This window comes from Labeo rohita, unplaced genomic scaffold (assembly GCF_022985175.1).
Source record: "Labeo rohita strain BAU-BD-2019 unplaced genomic scaffold, IGBB_LRoh.1.0 scaffold_1869, whole genome shotgun sequence".
In the NCBI taxonomy this organism is placed as follows: domain Eukaryota; kingdom Metazoa; phylum Chordata; class Actinopteri; order Cypriniformes; family Cyprinidae; genus Labeo; species Labeo rohita.
The window spans coordinates 1-13119 of record NW_026128076.1 but is presented as its reverse complement, the minus strand read 5'-3'; the positions used below and the strand labels follow the sequence as shown (position 1 = coordinate 13119).

Sequence of the window (13119 nt, the reverse complement as noted above, 5' to 3'; positions counted from 1 at the left end):
GGCTTGACTCGTGGAGAATAACAGCTGTATATTGGCTTGATCCATGGGGAACAGCTGTGTCCTTGCTTGACTCATGGAGAACAGCTGTAACTTGGCTTGATTCATGGAGAACAGTAGCTTTGGCTTGACTTGACTCTGTTGCTTGACTTGACTCTGTTGCTTGACTTGACTCTGTTGCTTGACTCAGGAAACGCAGCTGCGACTTGACTTGACACAGCTGTAACTTGACTGGAACCAGGGGTAGCTACCATTTTAGCTGCCCATACAGCCATGAGGGGTGAGTCCAGTATGTGTGCCATCATGTGGTGTGGCTCTGGGATGGCGGCCATTTTGTGAACTGGCTTGGGGAAGGCGGCCATCTTGTGGACTGGCTCTGGGCTGGCGGCCATCCTGTGGGCTGGCTCTGGAATGGCGGCCATCTTGTGGACTGGCTCTGGGATGGCGGCCATCTTGTGGACTGGCTCTGGGATGGCGGCCATCTTGTGGACTGGCTCTGGGATGGCGGCCATCTTGTGGACTGGCTCTGGGATAGCAGGCATGGCGTGAGCAGGCCCTGGAGCGGCAGGCTTGGCGTGAACAGGCTTTGGCTTGGTGGATGTGGCTTGAACAGGCTTTGGCTTGGTGGATGTGGCTTGAACTGGCTGTGATATGGGGGCTAGTGTGGGATTGCAGGGTCCCTCATCCGCAATCCCAACAGTAAAAGGTGATCCACTTAATAGCAGAGCATAATCCATATATTTTTCCAGTGACCAATGAATTTTCCCTCCAGGTAGGCGGGAACGAACCGGGTCGTTTAATCCGTGGCGGAAAATGTCCTTAAGAGCCACATCATTAAAAGCCACCAGATAGCACAGCTCACAAAACTCCATTACATAGTTCTCAACAGACCGGTTACCTTGGCGAAGGCAGAGGAGATGAGAAGTTGGGTCCATGGTGTGTTGTGAATATAAGCTTCCGCTGGATTCAGGGGAGGCGAAGTATTCTGTAACGTAGGACGCTGAAGCAGGGTTTGAATCCAAATGCAGTTGTTTATTAACGACAAACACAGTAACAAACAGCAAGCAATGGGTCGATAGCCAGGTAATCAGTCCAGAAAGGCAAACTGAGTAAAGGGGTAATCCAGTAATCGACAACGTGACACAGGCTTGGGTTCAGAGCCATGATAATAGTCCAGAGAGACAAACAAACAGAGAGGGCAAACCGGTGATCGTGGTCGAGAGGCAGGCGTGAGGTCCAAACGTGATAACAGTCCAAACAAGCAACCAAATCCAAACAAGGGAAATCCGAAAACTCGTAAATCCAGAGACAGGCAAAACAGCAACAGGTCATCCGACAGAGTAAACACAACGCTCAGTAAGGCAGATAAACTGGCAATACTTCGCGAGGTGCAAGCACATGGTGAGTCCTTATATACTGCCAAACAGGAAGTGACAGTAGAAGCAGCAGAGGGAGCATGCAGGCAGTACTGGGGTGAGGGCTCCCTCTGCTGGCTTGGCGTTACACCCGGGCAGCACGGGCTCGGGAATGATTACCGAGCTCGGAGCCCTCTCCCGGACAGCACGCCAAATAACCTTTACTCAGTTTATTATATGCAAGTGTGAACTTGTGAAATCAAATTTAAATAACTCAAATGTTCTTGTGTTTCAGGTACCAGTGGAGTGGATGATGCTCATGTGTTCATCAGTTCTGGTGAAAATGTCCGTCTGCCTTGTAATAATGCTCTTCATGACTGCAAATCAACTACATGGAGCTATTTCAGTCATTCAGGAACAGTTGAACTGATTGGTTTAGGGATAAAGAATAAAGACATCGAGAGACATGAGAGACTGAGTCTGGGGTCTGACTGCTCTCTGAACATCAAGAACATCATAAAAGAAGATTGTGGATTTTACATCTGCCGACAATATGTGAATGGACAACACTACCAAGCAGCTGATGCATATGTTTATCTGCATGTTCTTCATGGTAACTTTATGATTATGTAATAAATCAAAAAAAAAAAAAAAATATATATATATATATATATATATATATATATGTATTGGTTTAAACTCGAATGATTGAAAAGTGTGTGATTTGTGTGTTATTTTGTGTTTCAGTCTCTTCATCATCCTCACAGACTGAGATCAGTGCAGGCAGCTCTGTGACTCTCTCCTGTCAGTTGTATTTATATTCATATACTGGAGTCTCTTGTGATGATCGGATCCGTTCTGAGGGAATTCAGCTCTTCTGGGTGAATCAGGCTGGTGTTAAACTGACAATATCAGACTCCAAATATCAGATATCAGCTCCAGGACACTGTATCATCACTCTGACTACAACACTCCTGAATGAAGATGACAACAGAGAGTGGAGATGTGAAGTTACTCACAGAAATCAAGTCAAGACCTCAGTCACATATACTGTCAAGATTTCAGGTGAGAAAACAATCTCATCAATCATTTTAAGTCCTCATAATGTCAGTAACACTAAGGACTATTAGTATCATTGAAGTAGATCAAATGGAAGAACAAAAGCTTCTTTCAGTCTGACAGAAGAGAAACTCAAATTAAGTTTAACTGTACAAATAACTAACATTTTATATAATGTGATAATCAAAGTTAAAATATAATTATTATATTCTACAGTGATTCATCTGAACTAACATTCATCTTTTACAGCTCAAGATAAAACAACGACAGCAGTGATTCCAGTCCACATCACAAAATCAGCTAAAACGACAGCAGTAACTTCTACACGAGGTACAGTCAAAAAAAATAAAATAAATAAATAAATAAATAAAATAAAAATACACATAAATGCATCACTTTAGTTAAATTAAAAAAAAAAATTGTTAATTTAAAATTAAGTGTTATATTATGCATTTTGAGTAAAGGTAAATCTGTTTGTGTTTAATGTTCAAATGTTATTTCTGGTGTTTTGAGGAGTTTGCGTTGTTGAAGTTTTGTGGTTTTCATTGTGCTGAAGGGTGGAGCTCGTGGTTTGGTTGTAGATGATGACGATGGTGTTTGTTGTTTAATGCAGTGAACATGGAAGTGCTGATGTTAATGCAATGATAGTGTTTTATTTGTTCACTGCATATGATCTGTTAGCTGCATATTTGAACTGAAGTCACTATGATTTGCTGTTTTTTTGATTGTCACTCTGTATAAAGAGCATCAGTCTGTGTGTGTGTTGGCCCCATCAGACAATCATAGACAACATTCACACACACAGCAGCTGCTCACAACCTAAGATCAAGCTCCATTTCACCACAATGAAAGAAAACACATATGAATACACTGGAATTATATAAACAAAACACGTAAGTTCAACTAAAACTAAATGTTTCAAGTTATTTGTAACATATAACATTGTCAGGTAAAACAAACAGATACAAGAGATTTTTGTTCAATTTTCTTAAGTTTCTCTACTTCAGACATCTTAATTATGGATTGTTCACTCTAAAACTTCTGGATTATTTATGGGAACCACATTCCAAGCAACAGAGCCTTGATTCATTGAAAGGACTTGATGTTACAATCCCTAATATTGTACCAATTCTAGGATGGGTGGGCGCTACACAGCTTATCCAGCGGGACACATCATCAGTTGTGTACCTCAGCTTCCCAGGGTGTTTCGGCCACTTAACACAATACACCCTCTGCTGAGGCAGGCCCACCACAGGTTGATCATGCCTGGGTGTGTGTCCCGTGGTTAGCTGTTCCTAGCAGCCCAGATGGTATCCCGTGGTTAGCTATTCCTAGCAGCCCAGGTGGTGTCACTCCTCTTTAGCCACAGCCAGTGGCTTGTCCACTCGGCAGTGTTGACGAGTTCTTTAATGGCCTGTCTATGAGCCTGCCCTCTGACTCCAACCTCCCGAAGGAGCTTTGCTGTTGTACTGGCTACAAAGCCCCTACAACCCACCTCCACTGGACGCACCATAATCTTCCAGCCCTTGTTCTTCGCCTCAGCTGCTATGTTGGAATAGCGCAGCTTCTTATGTTCAAAGGCTTCTTCAAGGGCGTCTTCCCAGGGAACTGTTAGCTCTATGATGTAAGCAAGCTGGCAGGAATTAGACCAGAGGACAATGTCTGGTCGCAAAGCTGTTGATGCGATCTCTGGAGGGAAGATGAGCCACTGATCTAGATCGACTCTCATCTGCCAATCCCTGGCTGCATTCAGTGCGGAAGGATCTTGGTTTGCGGGGCTAACCCTCCGCTTGTCCCCCTCCCGCAAAAACGGAAGCACCTTCTGGTTGCTGACGGGCTGGTTGTTAATAAATATCCTCTTGCACTCAAGTTTATCGGCCAGACACTTGAGAACTTGGTTATGTCTCCAAGTGTATCTCCCTTGAGTGAGGCTAGTCTTGCAGCCAACCAGAATGTGCTTAAGTGTTGCAGGGGCCTTACATAACGGGCAAGATGGATCCTTCCCAAACCACAACTGCAAGTTTGAGGGGGAGGGGAGCACATCATACGTAGCTCGGATGATGAAACTCAGCCGATTGGATTCCATGCCCCAGAGTTCGCTCCATGTGAGCTTCTTCCTCTCAACCCCCTCCCAACTCATCCAACAGCCCTGCTTGGCTTGCCCTACCGCTTTGGAACATCTAGCTGCTTCTTCCTGTCGACGCACCTCCTGCACCACCATGGTTCGACGTTCGGTAGCAGATGCCTTCTGCCAGAAAGGTGTCAAAGCTCCAAGGCCAAAACCTCCTCTTCCTTGCTGGACATGACCCACTACATCACGATGCTGGAGAGCAGATTTGGCCTGTAGCACAGCTGTTGCAGGGGTCCATTTCTTCCCAATGGCCACAAAAGTCTGGGTAAAAGCCCAAACTGGTAGCACCACAGCTTTAGCTTCCCTGGCAGTGCAGTGTTGTTGATCTGCTTAAGACCATTAGCCAAATCCCGCTGGAGTTGCTCAATTTGCTGCGTGTCTTTGAGGTCTGCACTACTTTACTTGATAAAGTAAAGTGTTTGAGGATTGAGTCTTATCCACTTGACCTGTTTTATAATCATGTATAAGTCTCACAAAAAACAAGCTTTTCAAAGAAAAGTATGATACTTGATTATCTTTTAAAAATATACCAACCTTTGTAAATATAATTTAACTTTCACCGACAGCCATGATATATTATTCATGTCACTAACATTGGCCCAAAATGGATAATGAAGCATTAGCATGGCTGCTCTGTTCTGAACCATCTGTTTCTCAGATGCATTAGACCAGTGGTTCTCAAACTGGTACGCGCACTGCTGGGGGTATACGTGAAGTGACGGAGGGGGTACACAAACAAAATGCTGAGCTTTGCCATTCATTTAAATCTACCCCAATTTAAAGTAACATTAAAACTTGAATTTCAGGATGGCTTTTTCACCTCTATCACATGCAGCTCTTAATTTAGGCAGTAGTTCCTTTCTTCTCAACTGAAAAGCCTTAGAAAAGTCATTAATAAAATTACTTGTACCCTTTAGCTTCTTGGCTGAGGATATGATGGTCTGTTTATCTTTAAAACGTAAAAGTTTAAAACAGTTTTTCTAGTCTTACCCCTCTTGATACTGTCCAATCCTCTGAGCTTGTTCAATTTCCATTTCTGAATCATCTAGTCCCAATTTACTTGAGAAAATTTCCTGAACAGTTTCGTCTTTTTCGTCAGTGATCCCATCCATAATAATATTTATCCTCCTCATCTGATTTTCAACATAATCCAGTTTGACAAGAAATCCATCCAATTCCTCCTTTGATTTAATGATGTCCTTTTCAAACTGCCTTATTTTTACCTCATCAATCCATCCACTTTATTTTGTGTGAATTCCAGTTTTGCACATCAGAGTAACGATCAGCAAACTTGAATGTCCCGGAGATTGCGGTGGACTAAAGTAAGCAGCCGCCATTACCACATTGTCGCGTTCCTCCTCCACGACACCCACAGTAAAACATGAGCCCACACACAGCAAAGCATAATCCATAAATTGAACAACTGATGAACGCGGACCCTCGCGAATAAGCTTTGATTTAGGGGTCGTTCACATAACGCTCCTAAAAACGTATGGAAAACGCTAGGCGCGGCGAGTTCTCCTTCTTTCCAAAGTGCTCTGTAGCTTGCGGTCCCGTGGCGTCTGCCATTGCTAATGTAGCAGTTGTTCCTCTGCATTGTGTTGATTTTTATTTTAATAAAGGATTTTCCACACAAAGCTGGTTTTCTCACGGGTGATTTAATCGTAGTGCCTGAGTAGCAAAACACATAACATACAGGCACTGTTATCTGCGATGCTCTGCAATTGCTCTCTCGTCTGATGGCATCATCGGAAAGAGGACACAATTCACAACATACATTTACATTATATGTAATAATATCAATAATATTTAACAATGATGATACTAATAAGTGGAATTAGTAAGCATTTTTACATTCAAATAATTCAAAAGAGCATTACAATGTTTTTAGATACCAATTAACATACCTGAGTAGTAAAACACACAACATACAGGCACTGTTATCTGCGATGCTCTGCAATGACACCTAGATTGCCCTGTGATTTCCTTCTCTTAATTACGCATGACATCATACGACGTGTATACTGTGATTATAACCTTTGATAAGAGCGCACAGCCTTCTTTCAAAATAAAATACCCCATAACAAATAATAATTCAAGTACCATAAATAAATAAAATTAATAATCTAGTGTAACAACATATCCCTGCTACACTAAGCAACCATGACCCACACTCTCAATGAAGATGCGGAAGTTTCATGAAAGGACAAATGGATTTCCAGCACTAAAAATCGCTTGCTGTAGCTCTGCTATTACATTTATGTAAATATGGCTATCCCTCTTCTGCTAGTTGTTTCTCCATCTTGGCTGAGCTTTCAATGTTGTTACGGGAAAGGATGAAGCTAACTGGTTGGTTCTTGTCACATGACCCACAGTGCGCTTGCGGCATTCTGAAAAGTTGAGATGTTTTCATCTCGATGCAGCACGAGTGTGTCTCGATGAAAAAAACGAGTGTGTCGCACCATGTGCGTGTCGCGACGCTTCCGTTATGAGTGCGGCTGCCGTGCGCCTACATTTAAAATAACGAACTTGAGCATGCAAAAGACGTATGGAAAATGCTAGGCATGCCGCTTTCTCCTACTTTCCAAAGCGCTCTGTAGCTTGTGCTCCCGTGGCGTCTGCCGTTGCTAAGCAACCATGACCTGCACTCTCAATGAAGACGCGGAAGTTTCAGCAATTTCCTGCACTAAAAATCGCTTGTGTCACGGATCTGGTCGGTGTTTTGCGGACTATCCACCACCAGATGTCACTCTCACCTTTTCATGCTCTCTGACTGTTGCTTTGCATTTTGGACTGCATCTCCTATCCTCCACCGCGCTGATTGCGTCAGCCCCCGTGACCAATCAGCAGCTCTATAAAAACCCCGGACTTTCCCCATGCAAACCACGGAGTATTGTGAGTTGTTATTGTGTTCTTTTGTTTAGCGTTTCCTAGTTCCCATGTTCCTAGTTCCCAGTGTTTATTCCCCTCGACTGTACCGCCGCCTGCCTTTTCGGACTATCGCTCTTGTTTTTTGGTTTATTCTCCTAGCCCAGCCCCTTACGGATTACGTTTGCCACGGATCGACCCTCGCCTGTTTCACGGACTTCTATTGTGCATCGCCTACGTTAAACCTGTCTGCTATTGTTGTTTGACCCTGCCTGTACAACCATGTCTTTGTCTCGTCCCAATAAAAGCTCGCAAGTGGATCCGCTCGCCTCTCGCCTCTCTCTCCCCGTAACAGCTTGCTGTAGCTCTGCTATTAAATTTATGTAAATATGGCTATCCCTGTACTGCTATGATCAGCTGTTTTTCCATCTTGGCTGAGCTTTCAATGTTGTTGTGGGAAAGAATGAGGCTAATTGGTTGGTTTTTGTCACATGACCCGCGGTGCGCTTGCAGCATTCTGATAAGTTGAGATGTTTTTATCTCGATGCAGCATGGAAGCGCCTGGAAAAAATAAGCGCATTGCACCGCCTACATTTGAAATAACGAACTTGAGCGCGCAAAAGAAGCGATATGTGAACGGCCCCTTAAGCGGCTGATTAATGCCCTCGCAGAAAAAGTCGATCAAAACACAATCCGGCAGATCAGAAAAGTATGCAATGTACAAATACTCTTGAATATATAATATATAATATAATAATGTCTTGCACTGTCCATACCTTCCCAGTATCCGGGCGAAAAGCTGCTGGATCCTTTTGCGGCCAAGTATTCTGTTACGCAGTGAGGGAGACAGGAAGTGGGCGGATCCAAATGTAAAGCTTTATTGTGATGCAACATGGTCAAAAAACTGGGTCTGACATCGGCAAACATGTATGTAAGAGCAAGACAAAATAGTAATAGATAAAAAGGTGAGGGTTGATCAATGGCGAATGTAATTTTTTTTCCGTAATTTTTTATTTCTCAAATGATTGTTAAACAAGTTTAAATGTAATATTGTTAATATTGTAACATTACTTTATGCATTAATATCTCATGAACTATCAGGAGCTAACACAAATTCAAAGTTTTTCATTCATGACTTCACGCATGAACAACACCTTAATTAAGACATTAACTGAGATGGGTACATCAACATTGTTTTATTATGCATGATCATGATGTTTTATTTTGTTCACATATGAAAATGTCTTCACTGTCCACTGTAGATAAATCTTTGCTTATGGTACATGAATCATCATTAATTTGTGCATAAAAATAGCATTAGTTTGTGCAGGTAAGACTGCTTTAAATATTAAATGAATATACAAAAATGCATATTACCTCATGCATGAATACAGGCTAAAACAGTATATGGATTAATGTGAGAACTAATGTTTTTCATTAATTATGATCAGAGTTATCAAGCATTCATATATTCTTCATAGTAGCCTGCAGGTAAAAGGACAGACTCCAACATTGGCCGATCACAGAACATAACATGTGAATTCTGTTGACATCCGAATACAGTATCATCATTAACTAAGCATTAGCTTCTCATGACTTCATCATGTGTGTGGCCCCTCAACTAAAGTGGGGACTTGGTCCTTTGAAATACTGAAAACAGTGTGTTAAAAAACTGTTGATATTACAGTTCTAGCCTGTATGCACACATGAGGTAATGTGCATTTTTGTATATTTCTTAAATAATAATTTAAGTAGTCTTACTACTTATTTTAAATAACACTATTTTATGAACAAATTCATAAATTCACATTTATGAAAACATGATCACACATAATAAATCATAAATCATGATTATGTACTCATATTAGTTAATGTCTCTGGTAGTTCATGTTTACGTCTTATCGTACTACGTTCAGCGATAAATGTTTTAAATTGTCTATTTTGTTTTTATATATAAGATTTTCCACAGGGGCATGTAATAAGATAAATCACTGCTTGTGTTTTACAAGTTATTATAGAGTGTATGCATGTGACGTCACCTTCAGCTGGAGTGAGTGCGGCTCCGCACACTGAGTGGCAAAATATCCAGTGATCCATGGATATTTATATATCTCTAGCATAAAAGGTCAGTGTACAAACCGTTTTCATCCCTAGTTATTAATAAGTAAAAAAAAAAACAAGTTCTGTTTGAATCAAAATCCATGGTAAACATAAAACATTCTGAACAATTATTTAAATACTGATAGAGTTTAACTGCACAGTGTCTCCCTTAACAAGGCAAAAACAATCTTCCAAGTATCTTGTCCAAATTAGTATATTCGAAAAAAAACAAAAAAAACAAAAAACAAAACATTATTTGCAGAGACTTATCTTTCTTCAAAAAGGCCATATAAAGATTTGCAAATGACAGTGACTCCCCATGGCCACACCTCTGTTTTGAATGAAGAAGTCATTCTGGTAGATAAATTAGTTATGAGAGAGTACAATCCCAGATAGCGAGGGCACCAAGTCAGCGTGTTCTGATAGAAAATAGATCATTGATTTAATGCCTTCTTTATGTGGTATACATACATGTACATAAAGATTGCACATCAAAAGAAACACATCACTAGGTAGTATCCTTTAAGAAAGATTTTTTCTGAAAGATGTTTTCTCACGATACAGTCTCAGTGTCCACAAAAGTAGATATTGAGGACGTTAATGAGCCAATACCGGCAACTATTGGACGACCCGGTGAGGATTCAAGATTTCTGCTTAATTGTTATCCCCACCTGCGAGTGATTATCTGCTCTACTTATATTGCTCTCCATTTTGTAAAGTTTTATCCTGACGAAGGCTTTCACACCAAAACATTGATAATAAAAGAAAATATACACTTAAGTGAGTGTGCAGTTATAATCCTTAAGTTTGTTCTCCTAACTGGCACCTCCATAGGTGTGTGTTTGCTTCACGGTTGTAATTCATGTACCCTTACCTTTAAGTGTTACCGTAATGTTTTAATATGGTAATTTTTAAACAATAGTTATCTTAATTAGAACAACCCAGCATGTTTGGTAAAAACATTTAACCCAGCTGGGTCAGAATAACCCAGCATGAGTTCTGTCCAATATTTACCCAGCGCTCGGTTGCCAAATAAACCAGCAATGGTTGTTTTTTAACCCAGCAATTTTTAGAGTGTAAAATCTTATTTCACAGTATGAGAAATTTTATTTCACACTAATGATATATATCTTTCAGAACACAGACCAGAAACATAGAGGTAAGTGGGCAAATAACGCCTTTTGTTGACAGATGGGTAGTGGAAAAGTGGAGCAGCAGACTGGAGGAGAGTATAATGCAGATATGACAATTCCAAGTTTCTTAGCTGATGGTAATGGGTGTTTGTCCTTTGCAGGAGATCGGAGGGAGCACTGGAGCGGTGGAGAACGGGAGCGGTGGTGCGTTGGAGCATCTAAAGGTAAGCAAACACAGGTAACAGGCAAGGTAAGAGTCAGACAAAGTTGAAGACAATGAAGCATTAGGAGGAGTGCAGGGATATAGGGAGCTTAACCAGCTGCAACAGGTGCGGGTGATCAGAATTCAGGTGATTGGGATCTGGTGTGGGTTGGGGCTAGTGACATTTTACTCATAGCTTTCCATGTTGTCGAACTCAGGGGTAGCGCCTAAGTAGCGCCAAAATGAGCCTGGTGGCGGTCACGTGGTACATCTGTCACTGGTCCAAGTCATAACTCTCAGAACATTCCGAGTTTACAAGTTGTAATTACAAGTTCAGGAGCATGTGAGGCCTTTGGTGTTGATAGTGTTGCCATGGACTCATAATTCAGATAGAGTATAATGTCACGTGTTTTCATCTCAGAATTACGAGATGGTGTGAATGCACCTTTAGCTCTCAGAAGACTCCCAGTTCACAAGTTGTAATTACAAGGTCTATGAGGACGTGAATGCTTTTTACAAGTTGGAATCCCATAATTACTGGAATTCTAAAAGCCTTCTACACAATGCACGATTTTAGCAATCCTATAAGATTATTGCTGATCACACTGTGTGGCATGGGTCTAATAAACTTTGGTACAATGTGCACGTAAACTGTACGATGATGACACCTATTGACTCATACGCTACAACACACGTTGCTATAAAAAAATAACGTCATTAGCATACACTAGTGGTAAACAAAAAGAGCATAATCTATCACACTTTGGCAGTTGTTTTTATGTGTGCTGACAAAAAGTGGAAGCGGCGAAAGAGGAAGGAATAAGAGCTTGAGGTAAGCAGTTATTAGTTTCAGCACAATGTCGCATTGATTTCATATCACATTTTTATTGGCTGATCAGTAAACGTGGGTCATGGCAGCACACACACTGTGCGATGATCAGGCTGAATTTCTGACTATCTTTGCTCGCAAGACCATAATAACGGCTGTCTTTGAACCAAACTCACTGTACAACACAGGACCACAGATTAGGAGCCATAATTACAGAAATCACCACAATTGTTTCACGATGCCAATCTTTCATCTGGGACAGCCAAAAATCATGCAGTATGCAGAAGGCTTAAGACTCCCTGACAATATCTTTATATAGCTATTTTTTATTATTGTTATTAAAAGCAAATTACCAACAGAATGGAACAAAAATACAAATTAAATAAACTTGAGTTTTCCAGCGTTAAACACGTAATAAGAAATGTGACAGAAATTGAATAATGAAGTGTATAACTAAAACACTGCATAGTTTTCAATTAAATGTTGATTCTTATGTAAGATCCAAAAGTGATTCAGTCAAGAGCAGTTTTTTTTTCATCTTTTGTTGTCTGTTTGTGGACATAGATATCAGCAGGTTTATTTGACTGCTGTCCCTTTAAAACCAACTGCATGTTTATTTAACACATAACCAACTGTTTTTGCATGAATATACCACACAACAGGCTTTTTGATGTAATTGTGTATGTATTTGACCATTCAAGCACAGTAAGACGTGAAAGAGATCTAAATTCATGATCATGTGCTGTTTGAGAAAGACACGTTCTGAGTGCTTCATCTGTGTGTCAATCAGCGAGAGTCCCGGACTGAGTTCTTCACTGTGCTTAATAACTCTATTTAACATCTAACACTTCCCACTCTTTATTTACTCATTCATTAATTATGCATAATATGAAGTTATGCATAGAAATTACTAGTTGCTCATAAGTCCTTTTAGCATCATTTTGGTATGTTTATACATGGAAAGACTGTGCCATTCTGTGAACGTGATGTAGGTTCTGCTAAGGAGTAAAAAGTTCAAAAGGGTATAGAAGGAATCTCAGTCTGGTCCTTGTCTTGGATGGGGGAAACCACCCAACAAAGTCTCTACTAATGATTTTCCTCATATCTTTGACCATTAATCTTGGGTTTCTTGCCCCAAAATTGACAATCTCCTTCCTGAGTTGGAATTGTCAGTAAGTGTTCTTTTGTTTTGATGCTGCTATTCAAAGCTCTTAGTTAGTTGGTTAGACTTGCTTCAGACTCATGGCACCAGGATATCATGGACATATTTATGACGTTGTCTAGTTATTCTGGGCCTCTTTGTCGAATTTGGCTCTTTGGGCTGTTTCAACACTTCTGTTTGAATCTTCAGTTGTCTGATTCGCTCTGATACACTACACATCAGATCTGTCAGATGGAGTCTGTGACATTTCAGTACATATGAGCCATCAGCATAATGTTTTATT

The 13119-nt window shown here is 40.8% G+C and overlaps 1 protein-coding gene across 1 annotated transcript; it reads left to right on the top strand.

Annotated features, from left to right (window-relative positions):
- Nucleotides 1–1637: 1637 nt before the first annotated feature.
- On the top strand, nt 1638–10893 carry LOC127159034 (uncharacterized; the record flags this gene model as incomplete). Its single annotated transcript, XM_051101980.1, has 4 exons — nt 1638–1965; nt 2100–2417; nt 2661–2741; nt 10805–10893. Coding segments are annotated over 4 exons (816 nt in total), but the record flags the coding sequence as incomplete, so codon positions are not given.
- Between the last annotated feature and the right edge of the window lie 2226 nt (nt 10894–13119).